The 26,111-nt window shown below is 40.3% G+C and overlaps 1 protein-coding gene across 3 annotated transcripts in view; it reads left to right on the top strand.

The window, feature by feature from the left end:
• TNIP3 (TNFAIP3 interacting protein 3) overlaps positions 1–10,155 on the top strand; it is a 56,587-nt gene extending 46,432 nt beyond the window's left edge. For 2 of the 3 annotated variants that reach the window (XM_074821491.1, XM_074821489.1), the window contains 2 exons: positions 889–945; positions 9,335–10,155. In XM_074821491.1, the coding sequence (XP_074677592.1) occupies positions 889–945; positions 9,335–9,376 (99 nt within the window). In that variant the 3' untranslated portion in view covers positions 9,377–10,155. Of the gene's footprint in view, positions 1–884; positions 946–9,334 lie in introns of all 3 variants that reach the window. The other variant, XM_074821490.1, reaches the window with a different exon arrangement.
• Positions 10,156–26,111: the final 15,956 nt, after the last annotated feature.

Genomic DNA, 26,111 nt, shown 5'->3' with positions numbered 1-26,111 from the left:
ACTACTCGGGATTTTGTCAGAGTAATTTCTGCAAAACAAGAATTATTTTCCCAGTTTAACTAATTTTAAGCAGCAATTACCTGGAATTTGACAAGCTTGCATGTAGTACTTAAACCAGATAGACAGTTTAATATAGGTTCAACTGAAATGTCTGGTCCCAAAATTGTTTTCTCTGTGGTAATTTGCTACTCATTTACCACAGTGTGTGGTATAAACTATAATACAGTATTTCTTTCTTCCAGGATTTCCCTAGACAAAACTATGTTTGCATGGACATAACCTTCCCAATACTTCCTCTTATAAGAAAGGTGGGAATTTTTCCCATCCCACAGAATTTTCAAGAAGTTATTTGATAATAGCTAATGTTATAGTAACACTAATGCTAACCTGTCAGGAAGGGAGGAGAGGAGAGAACTTTATTCAATGGGTTATTCCTGTCACACTGAAACATGTTACAGATGTTACATGTATTCAGACTGGAACAGCTTCACCTGTCAGGTCGATGTGTACCAGGTTTCTCTGCAGTTCTTTAGTACTGAGGATGTGATGCCTGCTAGTATCTTCTGGTGTGCTTTTCCTTAGCCCTCTTAAAATCTGATTTGTTTCCATTAATGCTTCTTTTGATTTGTGGGATCTAGAAAGGTTTACACCAATATTTCTAATCAGGACAGCATCTAAACAACGTGTCATAAAAAAGGAAGCAAGCTGAAAGACTTGAGCAGTGGAAATATAAAGCTAAATATAAGATTTTTTTATAAACTACTTTTGTATGATTAATAAAAAACCTTCACAGCACAATTATATTTTTATCATGTCACTATTCTTTTGTTTGAAGTGCCTATGAAGTCCATATTGCTGTAATAATGTTTTATTGTTCTGTGCAGCCAGACTATCAGTGGTATGCTCCTGACCAGTTTCCGCCAGATGTGCAGCACAAGGCAAATGGTAAGACAACAGCTGTACAGAGCATATTTTAAATGCACTTTTTTAAAGTGGGGGGCTTTGAGGGATGTAGGGTAAACTTTGTTATTTATCTGTTGAGTGCTTACGTGACAGCTTTGCCTCGGAGAGCCAAGGTTGGTGTATGTGCAACACAGGTGAGGTTTCTAATATAATACCATCTACATTACGGCTTTCAACTTTGTTGCAATTCATAAAATGTCTATATTACATATTATAGGATCACACATTTGCCTCATTAAACAACTAGTAATAGTCCTAAAGAAAAGATATTCTCAGAGTTGTCCTTAGAGCTTCTGTTGCTCCAGCTAAGACTAAATTTAATGATGTGCCGAACCTGGGGGCCAAGATGGGGCAGATTTTAGAAGCCCTTGGTAACACACTACAGGCTTTAGGGTGTTGTTTCACCTTAAAGGCAAAACGCCCTTTGCTATTCTTGATCTGCTCTGATAGTTCAAGGTGCCTGGTCTGAAAATAAAACCATGTAAATGGGCGAAGTTAATTAGTTGCCCAAGTGTCAGTGTAAACTATCTTTTGGAAACCAGGAGGAGTACCTGATTGTACCTGGATTTGAAATCATGCCAAGTTCCTGGGTGTTTTGAAGTACTTGCATCAGACCACTTCAAAAAATGGCTGCCAGAGAGCACAAGGAAAAAGGGACATTGTTCTGGGTGGAATCCACCCCTCCAGATCTTCTTCTTCAGAAACTCCCCTAAGCCACCTCTTTTCTTTGAAAAGTGGTTGGGAATTATTGCACCTAAATTTTTGTGTTTTGCTCTGTTATCCTGTCTCGTGGCCCTTTTGTAGAGATACTATCTCAGATGAATGATAACATCATCCTGGGCTGCAGTGGGACCAGCAAAGTTTGCTGGTCAGCACTGTGGGAGTGTGAGTGCTTCATGTGTCTGCCATTTCACAGTGCGAGTGGGTACCATATGGGGTGGCAGGGACTCATCACCAAAATCTGTTTTGTAACATCTAGAAGATGATGGCTACAGAGGAATCATTCCATTATTTATTGTCATCCACATTTGCACTGAAGAGAGGGCAGGGTGGGAATGTAGCTTGCCGAAATGGAGGATGAGCTTCCCATAATTACATGGTGTCTGTTTGGAGGGTTCTGATGTGGTCGTAGGGAAAGTGGTGCTGTGACTGCAAGAGAGGACAGGAGATTAATTTTGTAGTTCCTCCCACTTAAATTCAGAGTGATTTACTGCACCAGAGAACACAGGGAGGATGTTTATAACAGTGAATGAAACGAGTCCGGCCACCAACTGCAGCTGTGGTCCAAGGCAGTGCACTTAGGGGATCTGAAGAAAAAGAGTTGTTCTTTCATCTGGCTTGATTATATGACTTGACTTCTGGCACCCTGAAAAAGCTTTTTTTAAATCCATGCTCTGTCTTTCTATTACTGTTCCTTGTCCAGAACATCCAAATACCTTCTTCTCAATGGGATAGTGAGTAGAACACTTGGAGACTTTTCTCTTCCCTTTTTTCTTCAGTCCCCATAAAGAGGAATTCACAATGAGTCCCATCATAGCGCTGTGTAAGATGTCTGCTTTAACATCTTCGGGGCTCTTATTTTTTTTATCTTTGTTAAGACAAAGGTTATTTTATTAGCCATTAATCAGAGAGAAGTCCTATTTCTACTATCAGTTAAAAGGCACTAGCCTGGGTCTATACATTATATACAGGCATCTATATTAAATCTGCATTTAAGTGTTTTGAGAAAGGTTTCAAAGATAGAAACTCCAAGAATATGTGATGAAATTATTCTGGATGTTCCAATTTCTTTGTTCTATTTTGTACAAGGGCTAATTACAATGGTGGGTTTAAATGAGCTAGTATGTGCAGCAGTTCCTGAGTCTCATTTCTCCTCTTTCATTTCCTCATTAGGTGATAAACTGACCAATAAATCTTATCTCTTCTGAGATAGGACTTCATTATAGAAAAACAAAACAGCAGTGCAGCAACTTTTAGGCATGAGGCAGTTTCCTTCAGGAATGCTATTTCAGTAGATTGATGCTTCTAGGGAAAACCCTTAAGTTTTCCTTAACTGAACAAATTTTCCTTTGACACTGGGTATTTTTTCTTAGAGAATAATTGCAAAATACAGGTCACAGGTTGTAAATTTAGAGCTGAACAGAAGTGAAATGAATCAGAAAACTGGTATTTTTTTATGATATGCCATCAAAAAAAGCCTATTTTAAAGGTATCTGAAATCTATGAGAGTCTCTACGTTAACTCTAGCTACTTTGCTATAATGTCATTTGGACTGCAAATGTATATTGTCACCAAGGAGGAATTATGAATTTTTTCTGCAGCTTTGTATAGATGTACCCAGTCTGTGTTTTCCTCCCTCTCTCGCCTGCTTTGTGAGGAAGAAAGTTGTTTGCGCCCAGGTGCTTTGGCATTTGACTTAGGTTCTCCAGGTCCTTCTGTAACCAGCTGTAATCTCCTGTTTTCTGTTTCTTGTGTAACTGTATCTGTACTTCTGACTGGCACCACTTTTCTTAGCTGCTCCTGTGTTCAAAGAAGGCTGTCTTAAAGGACTGCTGCTTCTGTGAAGCCTAGTTTGTCTTTCTATTTTCTGTAAGAAACATGTCTTTGCCTTTATCTACAGAAATAGGATGACCACTGAAATATTTTTAAAATTAAAGATAAAATCTTCAGAAATTTGATCAATCCTATTTGATCCTATTTTCCAAAGTTTCTACTCCAGTCTCTTATTTTCTCCACACTTCTGTGATTCGGTAGTTGGCAGAGGATTACTTATGCACAAGTCTGAGGAGCAATGTTGCCTCCAGGACTGAACTTTCATGATAGTATGATGATTTGAATCTAGGACATTTTGGTTTGAGCCCTTTCTAATTAGCCTGGAAATAACTTCATCAGAATACAGGGAGGATGAGAGGAATAGGGGGGCAAAATGAACAAAACAACCCAAACAAACAAAACCAAAACTCTTCTATTTTCCATTAAGCCTTTCTTTCCAAAATGAGAATGAACAAGAGATGTTCCACAGTAGCAAGACAATGGTAATTATCTAAATGAAATCCTTGCAGTTTAGCTTTATAAAGAGAGTGAAGCTAAAGGGAGCTGCTAAGATTACAGCTATGAAGTATGGCTTTATGCAAAAACCTTATGTTTCTGTTCAGAGTTTGGAGTAGTGAACACCACTTGTTACTTATCAGGGCTACATCAGCTCCCTCTTTCTCAAGAAATGTGCCAGTTAATTGAGGTTCAGCCATGTGCTGAGCAGTTCTTCGACTAAAACACCTTGGAGCTACCCTATGCTTCTTGTTTAAGTAATCTGTGTGTCTCTCTTTTGTAGCTAGAGTATCTAGGGGCCATTTAAGGATTTAATCCTACTGAAAAGACCGTAAGGAGTTGGTTTTAGTGATCTACCTCTCTGTTTTACAGTTAAGTATCTACGGACCAGTTAAGAATCTGAATGAAGAGAAGGGTCTTGTAGCCCTTGTGGTGCATAAGGCTGAAGTTGCTCTGGAGAGAGACAGCTATTCCCAGAGCTGCCACAGGCTGGCTATTGTGGCTTGAGAGATCCGTCCTCAGCCATGAAATCACATCAGCATGCCCTTCAAACACAGAGTTCGGAGTGTGATGCAACAGCGTGCTCGAGTATCTTATCCCTGCCTTGGTTCATGTAGGGCATGGAAATGTGGTTGTAGGAGTCAGTGTGTAGGAATATGTGGAGGTGACCAAACATGACTAGCAAGCCTTGTATGTGTGTTTGATTACATTTACTTAACATTTTTACTTCTCTGTTTGCCTAAATAAGTAAAAAAAAGCCTACTGGCTCTGTGTACACATCTGGCATCCAGGAAGATATTCTGTGGATAAGTCTTGACCTTTCTTTATATTTTTGATTCAGTAATCAAGATTTAAATTATTTTATCAATTCTTTTATTTGTCTACAGTTGCCCATAGTTATTGTTGAATTGCCTTCTTTAACCAGAGTTGATGATCCCCCTGGCTGCATAAAGCCCACTCAACTTGTTTTTAAAAACATATCTCTGGCCTTAGGGAGTTTACTTTAAAGTTAACAAAGAACCATTCAGGGCCCCTCTGACTTTGGGACCTTAGAACCAGTTTTAGTAGGCTTCATAGGTAAAAAACCACAGCCTCTCCACTGGTAAGCATGGAGGCAACTTTGACCTCCCAGGGGTTGCATGGGACAGTGAAGAACTGGTAACCACATAAAATATAATTTTCCAAAAAGGATGGGAAAATAAATTCTGTCCTTGATGATGTGTTTAGTGAGTCAATGTATTCCACACCCTTGCCCATGCACAGTGCAACAGGTACTAAAGGCATGCCCATGGTTTGGGGTGGCTTTCCTGCCAGGCTGCATGGCAGGATGCAGCTGCCTGCCATCTGTATGTCTGCATGGCCACAGGAAGGTGAGGGTTTAACTCGGTTCCTCTCCTCCTGCTCTTTCATGCTGCAATCTAATCAAGAGTTCAGTTTTCCATGTCACCACTGGGATCTGAACTTAATCCAGAAATATTCAACAGGCGGTTTGCAAATACGAGGGTGTGGGCTGTATTCAGGTTTATTGGTCTGATTTTACTAGCATTTTCTTCCCATTTGTATCCAGAAAGTTTCATGTAGCACCTCTTGTTAAACTTCTTAAAAACTCAGATAACTCATACCAGAGTTCAGCTTGTCTGTGAACATAAGTATGTCTTCTCCCTATCTCCCCAAATATGGAATACTCCAGCTGAAAGCAGGCAGGGTGAAGAGATGGGTGGGAGCATTTTGTGTCCAGCCATGCTCTGTAGGTGGGCTACAATGGAGAACAGTCTGTCAGGGAAAGACCGCTCAGGTAGTCCTCACAGGGCAACCGCCTGTCTGCAGAAGAGGATTAGGGGAAATCATCAGGCTTCCAAAAAAGTAAAGGGGTTTCCTTGAAAGTCACAATAAAGAGAGAAGGGCAATGTGGAAAGGTAAGCAATGGGAGGCAGGTAGAGGTTAAGGAAGAAGATGGTGAGGTGAGAGATTGTCTCACTGCACTGGCAATGTATTTCCAAGAGAATAACTCTTTCTGCCTACCTCTGGGCTGCTCCCTTCCCAGGTACTTTGCTGTGCAGAAAGCCTAGTCCTAAACTGTGCTTAAACTCTGCCAGTTTAGCCTTGTTTGACCAGCAGTGCTCCTTTGGAGGGATATTAGCTCCTAAGTCTCTCGGTGCTCTGTCACTCAGCGTTCCTGGAACTGGTTTCCAGTCTTTTCGTTCTTGGTTGTGGGGTGGTTTTTTGGTTTTGTTTTTGGTTTTTTTTTGTTGTTGTTGTTTTTATTTTTATTTTTATTTTTTTAAATCTTTTTCAAGAGCAAAGCAGAAAGATTTCCAGCAAGTGTACTTAATGTCACTTCATTTGGCAAGCTATGTTGACTTCCTTCCTTATCCAACTGTGAAAAATTGAAAAGACAGTTGAAAAAAAGATTGATTTTGGAGATTTTCCCTGAACCCAGTTTTTTAATGAAAAATTCTCTGGAAAAGAGGTTTATTGCTCAAAGCCTACTCAGAGCAAGAACCCTTTTGCATGCCACAACTGCTGGCATGTATTACCTTTTTCACTTCCAAAATTAATCTTACTGTATTTGTTTTCTTGGCAGAAAGCTTCTCAGTACATGTATTTAAGAACCCCAGTTACTCCTTCAGAATATCAGATATAACTACCGGATTTCTTTGACCTAAACTCTATGTTTTTGTTTTGGATTCAGCTATGCCAGGCACAGGGAGAAGCCAAAACGTAGCCCTTCACATACCTCTCAGTTCAAGGGGTAGCTCTGGAGGGAGAGGTGACAGCAGCTGGTCACCACCTTGTCTTGGCATGCCTAGGGAAAGCAGAAATCAACCTGCAAAGCCCTAAGGATGCCCAGATGAACACGTGAAGAAGCATGATGTGTCCACTTTCATTATAATATCATCTCTTGTTCCCTTCCATACTCTGCTGCTTTCCAGATTTTTGCCCTCAAGGTACCTACTTTGCTGCTAATGTTGTTATAATTACAGCTAATTGAAGAAGAGGGGGGAGAAGTGTGCGGTTTTCCACTGAAAATAATGATATCTGTAGGGAGGGGGGAAAAAATGAAAAACTGAAAAAATGGATTTGTGGAGGTCTTCAATGAAAACCAGACAGGAAAAAAGTCAATTAACTGACATCTTAATTTTCCTGGAAAAAATCCCAGATCCTAAACATTTTTGGTATTAGCCATGTCCTCAGTGTATACATTACATCAGAAATTATCAGTGCTCCCAGCTAGTCAAGACAGATTTAATTAACAGCTTGCCATCCCCACTGGGAATGAAAATGTGATTATTTTCAGGATTTTTACTGATACAACTTGATTTCTGCTGATGCGGTGTAACAAAAAGGCCATTAGCACACCTTTAATTTCTAACTCCAGAACATGAGAAGTTGCCTTTTTTAGAAAGGTGTTGCTTTTACAAGTCAACTTGAGCTAAAGATCACAGAATATGTTGTAGTTTTTCAGACTACCAGACAGAAAAATCTCATGTGAAGAACAGGATATGTAATTTAAACAGCTGCATGATTTGATAATTTTATTTCTATGAAACAATGTATCAAAATTTATCATTCAGTGCCTGTTAGATTTTAAATGGCTTCACACACACTGGCATTTTTTTTCCTTCGAGATTGAAACATAGGGAAGAATCAAAGCATTTAAGGGGATGTTGATGGTGGTCTTCTGGTGATGGGTGACATGGTGGCTGTTTTCATTAAATCATTCTCTTTCCTGGTGGCTTGATGAAGCATCTGTCTGGTATCTGGAAGTATCCTTAATTCCTCATTGATCATCTAAGGAACCGATGTAAAAATTCACTCCATGCCATTTGCTTGTTAAAGTAGCAGCGAAGTGCCACCTACCCTCGTTACATGGAGTCCACTTTCCTTTGCCTGTTGTATGTGTTTTAAGTGTAAAAGTACTCTGTGCTGGGCTCTGAAGCCTGCTTATACTGCAGATTACCCAGACGGTTTTCTGAATGGTTAATGCTGTCCTAGGTGAGAGGCATTCTTTGGTTTTGGGAACTACGTATTATCATGTTAGCTTTTCTTCTCTGGCAGACCGTGCCTGCAGTGCAGTGGTATCTGCTGGTTTGCACCAGCTGGGCAAGAACTTTAGGAGACAAAAGCATCTTGTCATAAGCAGGGTGACCTCAGTGTTGTCCCAGTGGGACTTGGAACTGGGAAGGAACAGAAATAATTGAAGGATATCCCCACTGTATAGCTGCTTGAGATGTCTGAATATCCAAGTCTTCTCTTTTCTTTTTCCAAATTACGTTGTTATATGAATGCCAACATTTGATGTGAAGCTTGGAAGCACATTTCTTGTTAGAAAAGTTTTTTTCCGCTGTTTTTGTTGTTATAAGGGGCTATTTGCATGAAATGAAGCAGACACACAAATATCTATATTTATCTACCGTGTACAGAGAACCAGTCTGCTAGCTGTTGCTATTCCAGGCTTTTGTGAACAAATAACATGAATTTTAGCTCTGATAGTACCTGCAAGGAAAAGGTGTCATCAAAATCGATGATTCACAGTACTGCTGCTTTCTACAAACGTGGACCTTTTGGATCAAGTTTTCTTTCATATACATTTGGATATCATCAGCACTGTGGGTTTGGAAGTGAATGATGGGGTTACTGTGTAGCAGCTGCAGAGCAATTCTCCTAGGCAAATTCAAAACCCTGCTGGAAATATTTCACTCTTAATGTTTTTCTTGTAAGCAAAATACTGTGTGCACTTGTGTGTGCTACTAGCGATGTGTTACAGCATTTCCAGAATCTTTTGAAACTTCAGGAAGGAAGTATGTGTTACACCAGCAATAGTGTATTTCCTTTCTTCAATTTTATTTTGTTTTGCTAGCTCGAGTGAGTTACTATCAAACACATCTTTGAACCACAGACACCTACTTAGCTGTAGGTACTACTACCTAATTCTTTCCTCTGTCATACTTAGCTACTCTCTTGGGTGCACCTAATGCTAATGTATACCTATGAGCACTGCTGAATGTCAGCTGTTCTTTTTAGAGGTCCTGAAAGATTTTACATGGGGGCTTTAGGTCATTAGACCCTACTGTTTGTTCTTATCGACAATCGGGACTAGATGAAAGTTGAGAGAGACTACTAGTGCACTGTATGATAACCCTACCCTCTTTTGCTGCTTCACATTTACTGCCATTTGTATTGGATTGATTACAGACTTGTAATGTTGTACAGTATTGGCTCCGGGGGTGCATGTGTATGTGTTACAAAATAGAGGGAAATTAATCATAAGCAAGTTGTATTTCTCAATGTCAAAATAATTTGTATTGATTTATTTTTGCAGATTCATCCTCGGAGAAGGGAGCCCATCACTGACAGCCTATGACCTGGAGAAGTGTAGACCAAAGGCTGCAAGCTAGTCTTGCAACTTTGTTACTCTGCTTTGTTCTGGGTTTTTTTTGCCCCTAGCTCCTTATCTCTTCAGTGCATGTTATTTATGCCTGGTGAAATCCCTGCGAGGACAATAGAAAAGCAGATCATACAGGGTAGTGATCCTCAGGATCCAGTTAAACTCTGCTGGGAAGCATTTTTGCCCTTTGTTCTGAAGATGCTGTTTGTGCTGCCTATGAGAATCTGTTAAAAAGCCTTATGAGAAAAGATGCAGCTATTGCTGGGGTTTCAGAGACAAGTCACATCTGGTTTGAATTCAAGACCTTATAAGCCCAATAATGTTGTGATATTTTTTGTTTGAGAATCATAGTCTTTTTTTTATTTGATTCCAGGGAATGATTTGTTGATATACCATCTTGAATTCTGTACTCTTTCTTGATCGTTTAGTAAAAAGGAAATATGCTTCACTGTTTTAACACATCTGTGTAATTATAAGCAGGGTACCACTGATGCCATGCCAGGTAGAAGGTGCCTACTCCCTTTTTTGAGTCAAGGCCAGCTATCCTTTTGTTTTGGCCCCAGAAATATATAAAAAATGTAATCACTTTTTTTCTGTGTGTACTTATTTGTATCAGAAGAATTTTAGTAGAAATATTTAATGGGTTTAACTTCTCAGTGAAAATGGCTTTATATTTCCAAATTATTCTTGTAATGAATCTGAACATCATTGTGTAACCTCTAACCTGAGAATAAAACCTGGATTTTGAAATGAAATTGTATTTAGACCATGAAATATTTCCAGAAAATTGTGGTGAATGGGTGTTCAGCAAGCATTACTTGATAATCTACTTGCAAGATTGTCTGTTCCTTTCAGGCTTTTAAGGCGGCTGTTGGGAGACAGGTACCCGAACCTACAGGGATCCCACCTGAAAGAAGTAAGTGAGAGTTTTGCACCATAAGGCCACATGAGATGTCCTGTGTGCTTTCCTTATAGTTCAGAAGTAGTTAATCTGAGTTCAAGTTCTCACACAAACAGCTTTTAGGGCTGTGCAAAGACAGAGTCATCAGTTATGAGATCGCCTGCCTGTGTCATTTCTGCTTTTAGAACACAGATATTTCCATTTTCATCAATATACAAAGGCCTGTGCATTAAAATAATAACATACAGGTTTAAACATGTTCAGCATTTGATCTTGGACACAATGGGGAACAGTCCATGGGAAAGGATTTTTCTGATTTTGACTACGCTGGTGAAAGAGACGAGACTCCTAACTAACAATATGGACTCACGAAGAACACAAGCAAAGCACCGAGCGAACCGGCCTCTGGAGAGAAATTGCTTTTTCATGAACTATTGAAAATTAGAGTTTGACTGTAGCATTAGCTACAGAATAAACTCCTGAGTCTCTGTTAGAGAGAGGAATTTTTATCTCTGCATGAATTTGAAGCTGGCTTACAGACACTATAGCAGCAGATAGTTTAACTAGAAAACAATACAACCACGCTACTCCTGATTAGTGATTTGGCTAATAAGGGTGAGATCACGGAAAATGCTAATGCGGTGCCTTCGGAAAATCCAATTATAATGTAACCTAATTCAATGTGAGCTCTCAGCAGGTGACCAGTGCTGTGGGCAGAGCACCCCGCACTCAAAGATGTTGTGAATCCTTAAAACAGATGAGCTTCTGTGTGGCTGGTAGCGGAGGCAACAAACCCCTGTTTCATTCATTGCCACTGTTTTCCCCAACTAAACCGCAAAGGTTTGTGCCTTCCATTTGTGGTGCTTAACTCATTATCTCACAACTTGTGCAAGCATTATCCGGCCCAAGCGGATGATTCAACATGAGCCATTCACAGCAAGAAAATAGAGTTTGCAGGGCTATATTTTTTTCCTCTGTTTAGTCACAGGCTTTTAATGCTTGGCTGTCTTGGGCACAAGACTGTAAACCTTGACTCACACAGATCCTCATTATGCTAAGTGTGGGGTATTCCTTGTATGATATGATAGAGAATTTGTATCTCTTAAAATGAATATAAAATGCCTGTGCTGCTGATTTTCCTCTTGATGTTCTTGTAATGATATATGTTTCCCAAATGCAGGTCCTGTCATCTATTTGAATTAGCATTGTCAGACTCAAACACCCCCAAATGATACACTTGCTGCAGTAACCCAGACAGGTTTGAGGGGGTGAGTCATGTTAGTTAAAATCAACTGCAGTACTCAGGCATTTTTCCTTCCTCAAGCTTTGCGGAAACTGGGTATCAGCACTCCCAGTTCTTCCTCTGGCCTTTTAAAGAACCTTCTGGTGTTTTCCAATCTTTCTTACATATTTTATTTTCCAAACACCTGCCAAATTTTCCATCTGATTCTTTCTATTTAGCTTTTTCCATTATTTCTGTGTATCAGTAGTGTGCGGACCAATTTCACAGTAAGGGCTAATGTGTTTGTGAAAGGCCTCTTATTTTTCCTTCCTTTTTTTGTAGGAGCTGCTCAGGGTTTGGGAATACTGGAATTACTATGCACATTGCAAGAGGAGCAATTCATATATGGAGAGTAACTTTCTTTTCATACCAGACCAGGCACTTATTTGAATACCCAAACCTGTAACAGCAGTAATGAGCTACACCCACAGTTTGTGCCCCCTGATTTCCTCTCCCACAGTGACTTGGGGAAACAAGCCAAGCATAAAGTGATTTTCTGCCAAAACTTTTCAGCAGTTTAAGGGGATGTTTTCACTTGTCTAGCAGAAAGACCAATGTGTCCTGCATCGATGCTGGCCAGCCTTGCCCACCAGGCAAGATGTATCAGGAGCGCTTGACTCATATCCCTGTGCAACTCTGTTATAAGGACTCAACTGCCATATTAAAAAAGGTGATGAACTTTTAGGTATACATTAAGGAAGTGACCCGTAATGAAGCTCAGCGTGTTAAAATGCTGAGGGGGTCCAGGCATGTGCTATGATCAGCCCTTGGAAAGCCTCATTAGTTTTGGTGGGAGCATGCATGTTGATATAAGTTTGTACAGATTCTGAATGGCAAGTTATGACATCTAATAGACACACAAAATTTTATTAAATAACAAATTCTAGAGAACATTTTATGCATGCTTTGGCATGGGTTTCTGTAGACTTTTCTTCTAAACTGAACTTTTCCCATTGGTTGCAGTGTTATATACTAAACTTGTTGTGGAGAAATTTTGATTTCTATGAATGAGAGCAAGTCTTCATATGTCAAATTATCTGCTTACAATATTACTTTACATTATTTTCAACACGATACACTGGATTCACTAAATGATGTTTTGATTACCATGACAGTAATTATCCAATGTTAGAATAGGAGCACATTTGAACTCATGGAGTCATTAACACAAATGAGGTACTTAAAAGCTTGAAGTCTTTGGGGAATTTTTGTGCCATCTTTTTTCTTCTTTTTTTTTTTTTTTTTTTTTTTTGTGGAGCTAACAGATGTGACATCAGTATTTTGCTGACTTGAAGTTTTTTGTTTTGTTTCACCACTACTTTACTTCCCAGGTATTTTAAGCTCTGTGTTTTGTTAAAAATGCATGGTTTTTTAAGATTGTCTTTCTCGTTCGAAGGCCTGAAGTGCTATTGGTGACAGTCATACCAACGCTTATTCCATTCTATTTCTATAGATATTTCTTTCTACTCTTATACATAGATAATGTGTGGTATGAAGATTTAATTGGTGGTAAGTTGTCCGTCACTAAATAGCATCCCTCGTTAGTCTCAAACTGTCATTTGTTTTAGGAAGGAAAAATTGTTACTTTGAAATTGCTGGTAAAAGCTGGGAGCTATTTTAATTGCCTCAGAAACTGGGTACAAGAGGAAGTGGATTTATGATAATGCTGTAGGCAAAGCACATGGGATGCCCCAAATACACACCTATGCTATCCTATAATAGGAAAGCTAGATATCACAGCTGAGGATGATTTGATAGATTAGAGGCAAAATCCTGAATTACATTACTTTCCTCCTTGAATTCATTCACTAGTTTTTTTATCTTTTATTGCACCAATATTAGATTTCTTGTCCAAATAATAAACCTTCATATCTCATTCATCTCCCACATCACATTTCACACTCTTAGGCTCTTCCTCTTGCCTTCCAGAGCACTTCTTTTGTGTCCTATATAAGATGATGTTGGTATTGCAGTCTTCAGCTTCTGCCTGTCAGAAACACTTCTGTCTTCCTTCAAATCTCTCCTGTAACCCCACTTCCCAACTTCTCTGCATGATTAATTTCTAAACCTTCTTTACTTGCAATGGGCTGTCAAATTCTGGCATACCATTCTTGTTTGTCTTTTAATAATATCTAGGAGAAAGTCAGGGTTTTGTTTTCTAGATCCACTGGCAAAGAATGCCATTCCACAATCCTGTAAAAGGGATTAATTTGTTATCCACTGCAATGCAAAGTGTTATGTTGTTACATATAGTTTCATGAGTTATAGTAAGAACACATCAATGGAAATATTTTCTTCTGAGATTAAACAAATTATATAAATAGTAGAGCTAGAAATGCATGGTGAATGCTGTGGATGAAAGATGCACTGTATGCTTTGGCTCTGTTTCCCCACACCAAAAGACTTACACTTCATTAGCTCTACTTTCTACTACCAGCCTCCTACCAGTCTCTGCTCTGTCAGTATTTCACTTTACATGACAACATGTTTTGGGAGAAGTAGGATTATTAGATGCCCGAAATTTCTGGTCTTCATCCCCCTTTCCCTTTCTGTAGTCTAGAATAGCATGAGAAAAAGCTGGTGGTGTATGATGATACCTTTTGGTCAAGCAAGCTCAGCTGCTCCAGCTCCTCCTACTCTTCCCCCTATAATAGACTGGGAATGCAGCCTTACCCTAATGAGCTGGAAATTCTGCCTTGCTCATACCACCCTGTGCTGAGCTTGGAGAGTATTTCTAATCAGGTTGAAGATCTCCCTCTTGTTTAAAAAAAAAATCCTCAAGTTTTAAAAATGGTTTCTGTATTTTAACTTTGTTGTGAGAATGACAGAAGAATTTCTCTGATTTTTGCAGATGCAAGTTTAAAGGTCTGCAAGACACCACATGGTGGAAAGTATTTTTTTGATTAATAAAACACTTTCTCACCAGGAGCCAGGATGTTGGCTAATGCTGTGTTTTCACTTACGGCAGCAACAGCCTCACTTCCACCTGCCCTATAAATGGGGAACCCCCAGGTGCTTCCTGTTCAAGGGCTGCTTATGCGAGAGCAAAGGGTCCACTCTGGCCACCGACCGTGAAATGGGCTGGTGGTGGAGAGAGGAGGGCAATGAGGGCAGGCAGGTAGGGTACATGATGGGGCACAGTTCCTGATACAATCTCTTGATCACTGTAGGAGTTAAGATCTTTCAAGACTGAGACCACAGGTTGCAACTTTGTTGGTCTAATGGGAGGTATCAGACCAAGGAGGGTCTGGGGCTCTTCCCATGGCCAAGGGAAAGGATTTGGTGAAAGGAAATCCCGTGAAGCAAAAACAGGACCTGTGCTGCTAATGTTTGTATCGCATGATTAAGAGAAAAGTTACAGCTTTAATAAAGAGTAAAGCTCCTTTGTTGGAATTTTCACTATCAGGTTGGTTTCTTTCATTTAATTATTTGGTTTAGTTGAGAAGAGAGAGAGAGAGACGTTTTAATTTTCCTGGAGGAGGTTTTCATTTTGTGCCTTCCTGTGTTTAGGCATCCTGTATCTCAGCCCTTAGTCATGTAAATCCCAAGTTAATCCATTTAAGGCAATGCCATTACCCTGTAGAGCTGGCGCATGCATAGGTCCTTTGCAAATTATTTACAAAATCAGCTATCTCTGACTAAATATAACACTCACTTAAAACTGTTACTTAAGGCTAGGCATAAAGCACCAGGCAGATTATTTCCCCATGCTAAAAATTGGCAAAGACTTGCATTTTCTGAAGATTGAACTAAGAGCTGGTCCTTTTGTAATTCCTACTCTTTTCCCCCTCTTTCTCCGCAATGCCAGAGTTGCAGCCTGTCCTTTGTAGTCATGACCCAGCACGCAATCTGTAGAAATAAAGTGTCAGAAGAAACAATCCTAGTTGTGCTGAATGGAAGGACTAGCAATGATACCAGAAAAAACATGGTCATGAACACCAAAGAGCAGGATATTTCAAATAAAATTCTTTCTGTGTTAATGACCTGTTCAGACACCAAAACAGTTTTGGAGGGGTGGTCAGTCCCCCCACATTTTCAGCCTTCTTTTAGGAGGGAACATTATGGCCGTACAAGAGAAAAAACGGTCACTTATGAAATAATATAACAATATTCTCTTACATTGGCAGTAGCAAGGCAGGAATTACTTTATTCCCTGTTATAATTCCCCTGTGGTGAAGAGTTAGTGAGGGTGGGGATACCAAACAGGGGACTTGGAGCCTCCAGTGATGTACTTGCTCTAGAAGGGAAGGGAACTTGCTAAAATCAAGTTTGAGGCATGAATATTGCATTACAGTTAACTAAAAGCAGGCTTGAGTCTGGCTCAGTAATCCCAGCAAAACTGGTTGCTCACAGGGATTGTTCCTAATCCTTAAATGACAATTAAAATTCAAAGCGTGTGTGTGATGTTGTTATCTCACTGTTCATGACTTCTGAAGAGACGTTGACTTCCCTGAGGATTTGGGTGTGGTTGGGTCAGGGCGCTGTAGCTGCTTTTCTGTTTCTGTCTGATAAATTAATAACTCGGGATGTTGAAACACAGCTAAGAAAAAGCTGCAAAACCAGAAAACCTCACCACCGAATCAAACCCACTGTTACAGGGTGACCTCTGTGAACCACAATTCTGCATTACAAGATACCTGTTGGGCAACTGAAAAAAAAATCCCCAGGAAAAAAAAAAAAAAGGGCAATTAATCTGAATGTGCTGTTAATTTAATAGTATTCCCGTGGGGAGCCTTAGACAGTGCTACTATTCACAAGCTTACCATAACTTCCTACTGTTCCACAGATGCTTGTGACAGGCTCTACTTTTCATGCTCATTCCTCTGAAGTCCTTTACTTTGGAGTCACAGCAAACCATCTATTTGTATTTTATGAGGCAAACGAGGTTTATGGAAAGTAAAATTCCCATTGGAAGTGAATTTAGAAAGGTGGTGCTGTACTGCCAGGGAACTTTTCCAAATAATTGAATTCTTATTAATAGAAGTTTTCACTTTGATGAATGCAAACATTCAAGCTATAGCATGTTGAGAGGCTCTCTGTATCTGAAAGCACAGATAAGAGACGTGGGAAAGGCAAACAAAAAAACCTCTGCGTAGTACCAGGGAGGGGGAGGATATTAATAAGGAAGAAACATCCCTTATGAGGTTCTTGTTTGCTCTATTCATTCGGCCTATTCCGCCCAATTTTGTTTAGCTTCTGTACGTAAACATCACTTCTGTTTACAAGCAGTATTTCATTTTGGTTTTAGAACAGCTTAATCTTATGAAGACTGTAAGCCTTTCTTCATCTGAGAAGAAAATGATGCAGACTTTGCACCTTGATTTATGTAGGGCATAACACTGACGTGATGTTTCATGACTGCTAAGCAGATGCCATTCATCTTGGTCAATCATTCTCAAAGATATTACATTTCAGTTGCAGGCATCTAAATCTCCATTAAATTCTTCAGGCTACTTTAAACTTCTACAGATTAGTCCCTGAAATTCCGCAGACTTTCTGCCTCTGATGTCCCCAGAAACCCAGTGGGGCTCCGCAGAGCCAGACTGATTTTGGCTTTGCTAAACTGCATGGGTTTTCCTTGCTCCATAGGAAAAATGTGTGTACATAATTCAGGTTCTTCCAGGTGGTCTAAGGGCTGTACATACAGGTGGTGACATTCATGCACACATGAACACATCCCAGTTTGTCCTTATGTGCATACTTATATTATACATGCAGAAAATAAGTGTTCAGCTATGAAGGTATGAGTGCAAGAGCTAAAATATAAATATTCATGCTTTTTCCTCCAGGAAAGAAATCTAGCAGGATTGCTAAAACTTTTAACCTGGCCATATAACAAGAGTCAGTTTGCTGTGTCCCCAGGGGAGAGCATTGTAGTAAGAGAAAATGAAGATTTCTTTTTAACCTGGAGCTCTACTTCACCAGGCTCTAATTTTTAAGTCTTCCCAGGCTGAGAAGCTTCGCCTGTGTTAACAATGCATTGTATTCAGGGCTGGCAGAGTCTGCTCCCTGCCACCATGCTTGCTTTCTCAGCACCGGCTTTCTGTTTATACACTGGTGCGCGAAAAGTGCATTTCCATTGGTTTTTATTTACTCTTTTATATGAGTATTTTGAGTTTACTAGAACAGTTTAATTGGGCTCTGAAGCGGTCTGTCCCGCTCACAAAAGCATACTGTTGTTCCACTTCTGTTTTTCTTTTGGGATGAGGGGCCTCCAGAGCTAAACCACAGTCTCCTCTTTGCCCGCAGGCTGTGGCACGACTTGCGGTGCACCTCTGTGAGTGTTGCTGGAGCGGTGATGGGCAGCAGACACCTTTCCACTCCTCGGCCTCCTTCACCCAGCCACGCGTGGTGTTTCAGCAGGAGGGAGAAGGTCAGTGCCTCTCCAGTGGAGCTATGCTCGCAGCCAAGAGGAAGGCTGGATTTGTCTGAAATTACATAATTTTAAACAAGCCTGAAAAACCCCTCCCGGCAATTTAAACACCTTTCCCTTGTGGTGAGAAAGTACAGTATAAAAACTGGCTTCCCCAAAGTCTTCCTGGGCCATTCCCTCACCTCACTAAGCTGGTTCTCATTGTGCAAGGCACAAGCTCTTCATTAAAGGGCGTGGATTATTTTTAGGAGTTTCCAAACACAGGTATGACCCTGCCTTACCCTTGCAGAGGGAGGGAGGGACCCAAGCAGAACAGGCCCATGCTCTTTGCCTGGTTTTCTACGGAGCAGTGTTTATGAAGCTGTGCTGGCTGCATGCATGTATGTGTCTGCCAGGCCTTCCCAGTCACCTTGTAATATCTATGAAACATCATATTTGCCAGCTTCAGTCAAATTTGATAGAAAGCCAGCAGGTCTCATGGGTGCTAGCTTCCTAGATGTGGGTGGGGGGAAGATAGGGGAACCTCTTGGCTTGATTAGACATCAGAGAATCCGCACAGGACCTTAGTTAGGTGAGGCCTGTCCCTAGGAGGCCCAGCTTCAGTGACGCAGGGCCACGGTGCCTGTTTGATCTCCATCCCTGGTCCCACAGGTTGCAGAGCTGGTGAGACTTTTCTGAGGGAGAGATGCAGGCCATAACAAATAAATGTGGGATGTGTATGTTATGCACTGTGTATGCTCAGATAATTATGGCATTAGTATGATGTTTTTCTTGATATTATAGTCTGTGTGATCTGAATCTTGCAGAATTAGGCATGTGATGAACTTCTGCCTGAGTGGTTACACTAGAGACATACAGACGTTTTTCTGATCTATGTATTGTTTCTGTAGGAGTATTTTATTTCATACTTTTCATTTTGTATAGGAACAGCTGTCTTTCAGAAGGCTGTCTGATAAAGCCATAAAGGCTTTATCATAAAAGGTGGGTAAGTGTGATCAATCTTTATTTCCATTATTGTCATATAACACAAGGCAGGGTTACATAAAGTTACGCTCATGTAACATGGTAGGTTGGTTTTCCAGTGTTTCCCATTGACTAGTGTTTCAGTGAGAGAAAGCTCCATCTTTATTCAGCGCTCTGACGACGTATCACAAGGGGAATGCACACCAAAATAGCATAATCTCATGTATAAAATTAAGCCTGGTGCATTCCTCTATTTAGGGAACTGAGGCTTTTATATTTTATATTTTTGGTAGTCATTCATTGATGAAGTTGTATGTCAGTAGAGCAGGAAAATAACATAAAATGTCAGTAATATATGTGCACATTCATGTATGTATATATAAAAATCAGGACATGTTCAGAAGATGGAGTCCAACCTGTCTGTTTTCATCAGTGGGAACTTTGAATAAGGGTATCAAAATATAGTCACTGCCGTACAGACTCATCTCTGCTTTGGAGATCGTAAAATTCTTCAAACAACTGCATATGTGACTTTATGCTGGGAAGGAGCTTTACTGACTCTAGAGGGAATGAGCACATAAAATGTAGAACATTTGTAACCCAGTTCGAGGCCAATTTAGGTGAAATCTATAATGTCATCAACAAACAGGAGGACATTATAAAATAGAACATGATAAATGAGTTTATGGGCTGGCAGCTAATCTATTATTCAATTATTCAATAAATTGAAGCGCTTTGATGCTGGTCTTCCCTTGATTCAGCAATGGGATTTTTGTGGACATGATCATCATCAGCTTAATGGTTTCACAGAGAAACCACGCTATCTTCTCTGGAAAAGTGAGACGTAATAAGCAGTACCTGAGGACGCTGCCTTGTCTGCGTAGTGCCAGTCCTTTACTGAAGCGACACTGCGTTGCTGTGCTGAACTGTAGTTGGTGCTAATGCTGTCTCCTTCTCTAGTTCTCCATTATTCCTATTTCTTTCTTAACAGGAGTAAAATGTCATTTGAAAGCATTTGTGCTGCATCTTATCCCGCTTTCAAAGATTATGATGGTGATGGGGAAAATGAGTGGCTTCTAAGCTGTATGTTTCCTATTTGGCTTTTGCTTGGTTTTAAAATCCTTTTTCCTTTCCCTTTCTCCTTGCTGAGCCAATGCTCACAAATCTTAAAAGCAACCTTGCACCCTTGAAAGACCTGTTCTCTCAGCAATGCTGGGGATATTGCCAGGTAGGGGATGTCCTTATTTTTTGGGACTTGTCCTTGGGACAACTGGTAGCATCTATAAAAGGAACAAGCTTTAGAAAACTCTTTTCTCTTAGGATATTATTAATAGCAGGAATAATTAATAAATAGATATTGTTTTGTAGGTTTAACTAATAGAGCACAGGTGCTCTAGGAAAAATACTGACAGTTCAGTGCAGTATGCACAGGTGCTCTAGGAACAATACTGACAGTTTAAGCAATTTAAAAGGCTAGGTAATGAAAAGCTAAACATAGATTAAATATATGTTAAATAGGACATTTTGAGTCTTTTCTCAGAAGTCTAAAAGTGAATTAGGATGAAGATTGTTCAGGAGATAAGTAACCATGATGACCAAAGACTGCATCAGTGAGCAGTGGTGTCCAAAGAGGAATTGGAACGGAATGATAAGAACTAGTCGAAACTGTGGAATACAATAGACTTTTGAAATTGATGATGAATTGAGAGATGAAAGTTCCTGGAAAATCACCAAAGACTCTTTGTATTGTATGTTATATCATATATATAGAGGGCACTTTTTGTTAGCTGTTGCTGCTCACTGAGGTGATGGCCCAACTCTGAGTTGTTAATAAAGCAAGCCTAGAGATACCCACAGTCTGGTGAAATCCTTTAACAGCATCAACTGTTGGTTGTATGCGAAGGCACTGCATGACTTTGCCCTCTCTGCCTGTGTTAGCTGGTTAGCACTGTGCAAATAGTCTGTATACGGTGTGATGGAGCGCTTTCCTCTCTCAGGGGGTATGTTTGCCACAGGGACCTCCTTTTCTAAGTTTGGATTCTGATTATTTCCAGAAATATTAGCAAAAGAGGAAATAAAAAGGGAGAACTACCCATGGACCCCAGGAGAAAGTAGATTCCTGTAAGAAACTTGGAGCTTGTGAAATTTTTGCCTGCATGTTTCTTGTCTTCAGTGTAAGAGTTTTTTAAGCAGTGATCTTAGTAACATTCCTCAGAGCCTTCCGGCACAGCAGGTTATGGTGTTTACAGACAGTAAATGCCGATTCTGTGTGGAGAGGTGGAAGAAGAAACGGGTTGGAAAATATTTCATTGGCTTGTACAAAAAACCTTAAAGCTGGTGCTGAGAAAAATAATTATCTTTAAGCAAACAATTCCATTTGGAATAGTAATACCCCAAAAGTATTTCCAGCCACTTAGTTCAGGGGTGCTCTTTCCACTCTGACTCTGATTTAGTTGACTCCCTGTGTTCCTCCAGCTGGTGTTGTAAAAATGAGAGGAAAGATTAAATAAATGTATCCCGTCAATTCCTCCTTGGCCCTTAGAGCTTTGGTAGTAAGCTCATCTGCACAGATTTCTTAATGTCTTGAGGCAACGTCTCCCATGGGCTCTCCTGAGGACCACACACAGACATTCAGTTCTCTTCTTGCATTTTACTGTTAATTGCCCATCTTCTAACAAGCAGTCCTTGAGCTTATCAAGAGTCACAAATAACTTCTTTTGAATAGCTCTGATGTGCTTAGCTACAAGGAAATTGTAAACAGAGAGCGTCTCTGTTGTGCCTTTTGCTCCTTGCAAAATCTGAATGCTATGAAAAAACAGACAAACTAGTCAGGCCTGTTGACTTCACACACACATCTGAGGCTATGTGCAAGCTGTTCACATGGCCATATGAATCCTGCTAGCCAATTTGTGGAGGCTCCTACCACAGACAACACAGCGAGGGCTTCTGAAGGCAAACAAGTTACGTCCATTCCCACATGCTGTATTCTCTAGTCAGATACAAATTTCTGCTGTTATATAAGATGCTGGTCTTTAAGCTTTGCATAATTGTATTCTATATCATTTCCATCTTGTGTGTTTTTAAATTTTGCTTTCCTGGCCAATGCAATTTATTACAATTAACTTTTAATCTTCTGCCTTGGTCTTTATTCACTTGAGATGGGAAACAATTCTAGATCTTTGAAATAGATGTCCCACTTAGACTCAACAAAGTATCTTTAACAGGATCCAGTGTTTAATAAGAGAGGATTAAAAACTACGGTAACATCCTAAAGTGCAAACTTGGGAACTTTGTTGTTTCTGAGCTGTGCTGATTCCTGTCAATGCAGCTGGGTGCAGTAGCTGGAAAAGGTGCTGAGGGATCAGGGCTCCTGCCGCTGGTTCGCCATGCAGCCAGAAACAAGTCCCACCTGGCTCAGTTTGTTGTTTAAAGACAGTCACCTAGCGCCATCTGAGATGCCACTGGGTATCCAAAACATCTGCAGATATGGTACTGGGCAATGGGAGGCTTATGCCCTTCAGTACGGGCAGCTATGGCCAAATAAGACCCCCAGGGATGTCTCGAAGGGTGTTAGGTGCCTCTTCAGGAAACTGTGTAGCCTTTAGTCTCCCTGTGTCTTGTTTTCACCATCGGTAAAGACCATGATACTGGTTGCACAGGGAATGTTGTAAGGCTTGACATCAGAAACTGCATTTAAGACAACTCCATAGGTTATTTTCAGAGCACAGAAAGTCAGAGACTCTCTCTGACACAAATCTGGTTACAGCTTTCCTCTGCAAGAGCTGAACAGCCAAACAGGGTGAGCTTTCAGTTAGCTGTCCTCTGAACACACAGTCAGGGTGGACCAAAGCAAGACCAATTCTGTGGCAAGGGGCTGATGCTGGACAGCCGGTCCTGTGTTGAAGGAGTTTGCAACTCTGGATTTGACCCTGAGGACCGAAATCAATCCCCTGGAGTAAGTCATGGCTGAAATTCCCATGTATCGTTGGGGCACCTGAATTTTTCCCCGAGAGGGCTGGCTGGATGCTTCGACGTTTTGGGAAAGCCCACCAGATGGAGCTCTTGTTTGAGGGATAAAGCTCCGGCGGGTTGCTGCAGAAGCGGAGAAAATAGGACATAAACCTCGTTTTTATTGGATTGTTTCACGTAACGGGGTTGAATTGAGCAAGCCTGGCTTTCCAGGCGCTGGCTTTTAACAGGAAACGTTCGATGCTAAAGATGCTGGAAAAGGAAGTGTATTCTTGCAGCTAGAAGTGCTTGAAGCTTTCACTGATGTTTTTACTTTCTTTTGCCAACTTGTTTTGCAGAACTGTTTTAGTACTCATTCCCTCAAATCTTTCTGTCCCTTAGTATGCTTCCCGTATTTAATTATAATAATTACACCCCTTAGCTATTAAACCCATATAAAATCAAAGCGCCGGAAAACTTGCTTAATGGTTTAGAGGAAAAAAAATGTATGACTGGGGTGTGAGAAGGAAGAGTACTCAACCTTAAACTTAGTTACCTAAACGACAGCTAATAAAACTTCGGAGTGTGGCAAAGCAGAATTAGCATGTCTTAGTCTGTGAAGTTTTCTGAAAGACGTGATGTGTGAATTCAGAGGTCCAGCTACACGCCATTGCCGCCAGGACTGTGCTGGTTTGGTGGCTAATAAAACTTTGGAGTGTGGCAAAGAAAGCAGAATTAAGCATGTCTTAGTTTGTGAAGTTTTCTGAAAGATGTAATGTGTGAATTCAGAGGGCCAGCTACATGCCATTGCCACCAGGACCACGCTGGTTTGGCATGCACATCACCTCTCAGATTTGTGCCTCAAAAGCTTTTAAAAACACATTTTTAGAAGCACATTTGTTATTCCTGTAATCAAACAACTACACTAATACATCAGAGTGCAATGTAAACACTCTAGCTATGAGGACATTATGCTTATCTTCAACATGGGTGGTATGAGCACTGATGAGATTTGGTCCCTGCTCCATGCAGTGTGAGGAAGTAATAAGCCACGTTCTTTGTGGAAAGACAAATGAATGGATCTCACTAATTTTACCTTCTAATGAGACAGTTAAGTCATTGCAGCCCACCTCTGTTCTCCGTAACGCAACGTAGCCATCCTGATGGCACCGGGGATGTCCTGGGGGTAACTTAAAGCTGAATTTGACTCACTTGGTATTGGATTTATATTAAGCTCCTCCAACCAACCGAAAAACGCATTAATTTTTTGGCCTCGAGTTTCAGACAATATGAAGCCGGCCTACTGCCTTGTACCACGGGATTTCTGCGTTCATGAGATGAAAAACAGTCAGATGATCTTTTATTCTAAATCATGTAGGATGAACTTCCCTTCAATAATGCCTTTAGACGAACCATTTTATAGCTCGCCATCCCACTCTGTTGTTGCCTGGAGCTCTTCTCCGCTCTGTGTAAGTGAATGCCAGCACACAAAACATCGCTGCTAATTGCTGGGTGCTGTTGGAGAGACTTGGATAAGAAAAAAGGAGAATACATGAGTTAACGTAGCTGGATGTATACTTCAAGTGCTGTGTGGCGGCTAGTTGTAGTTTACAGTAGCCAGATGTTGCACCATGCTTAATTTAACCTCTTTTTATTGTTACATCCCATAGTGCAGACTTTAAAAATGAATAAAGTTGAAACCTGGGGCTCCCCAGAGGAGAAACCTTAAGAGTTTGTTTCCTCATTGGTCCTCATCCATAATTACGGAGAATCTAATCTTAGCTCCAATATATTTCAGATTCTCCCAGCAATGGTATCATCTAGTCAATGACTGACGATTTCCCTCTTGCTCTTTCTTTCTCAGGATTTTCTGTCTATTAAGTAAATTGAATATTCCTATTTCCTAGGAATCATCGGTGTCTGCTGATTAAATACACTTAGTAACATGGGTCAATGCTTCTTCAGGGCTATTCTATCAAGAGAGCACCATGCCTACTGCGCACAGCAATGTTATGTGCCGTAGATGTACAAAAATGCTAAGAATTCTGAGCATCTTCACGTTACACTCAGCTTGGGATCTTCTGGGAAAGTCCAAAGGGAAAAATGTAGTCATGAGGGTGATTTGGGTTTTTCTGCTGAACAGAGTTTGTAATTTATTTTTTTTTCTTCTTGTCATTGATTAACCAGAAGGGAAGAAGTCTTGGTCTTCAAATGGCAGCTGAGGATATCAAAGGTTGGTCTTTACCTTGATGGAGGAAGGAGAAGAAGAAGAAGAGGAAGTTGATGCTGTGGATTTTTCAGTGGCCTGGAAGGAATTAGGACACTACAGACTCTCCTTGTCTGTCCTGTGTGAAGGCAAATCCTTCTCAGTCAGCTGTAGTCAGATAAACCCCAAATCAGTTCTTCAAATCGGTTCTAGTTTTCTGCCATGTAAGTTGCAATCTTTTGTATTTCACAGGTAAGTACTTCAGGAGTCCTCAAATTGGCCCTAAAAATTGCAATTACTACTTTTGCACTGAGGTTTTATGAGGAGCAGACTGTATTATTTGTCCACGTGTGTGTATGTATAGCTGAAGTTTAGGGCATGTGAAGCATTAAATAATAATAAAAAAAGTTAGTGTTAAGTTTTAAGTACCATTTTTGAACAGCTGATTCTTGTTGCCAAGGAAAGAATTTGTTGCTCCACTGTGTGAGTGTGTAATACTGTGGTTGAAAATAGTGTCTTGAATAAACACTTTGCGGTGACCTGTCTAAAACATTTATTCTTAGAAGACAGGAATATAACAAGAACTTAAGTCTGGGCTGTGTCTGTGGGAACACCTAGTCACTTAAGAATTAAAGGGTACGTGTTCTAGATCAAAGTAGCCTATACTTAATAATACGTCTAATTATCATACCATTCTCCTTTATTAAATTCATTTGTTTTAATTAGAGGAATAGATATTTTGCATCAGAGTTTAAGGGGTCTGTTGGGCACTTGCGATTAAATCAATGGTTTGTTAACAATTTTATCTGGAAAGTAGATTAGATTATTTAAATTCCGTGAAATAGCAGCATTTTTCTTTTCTCAGGAGAATAAAGTTATCATTAAGAAATAATGCTTGGAGCATGAGAGCTCTGCTTGTCATTATTTTTCACATGCAGATTTGGGATTTTACAGCAAAATCACTCTTCATTAATCTGCTTTTATAATACTATATCAAATGTGGCAAAATAAAACAAGTGCTAGAGTAGTGTCTAACAG

The sequence above is a fragment of the Strix aluco genome, chromosome 4 (genome assembly GCF_031877795.1).
Source record: "Strix aluco isolate bStrAlu1 chromosome 4, bStrAlu1.hap1, whole genome shotgun sequence".
Taxonomy (NCBI): Eukaryota; Metazoa; Chordata; class Aves; order Strigiformes; family Strigidae; genus Strix; species Strix aluco.
The sequence above is the reverse complement of the archived record's forward strand: the minus strand, read 5'-3'. Positions and strand labels throughout refer to the sequence as shown.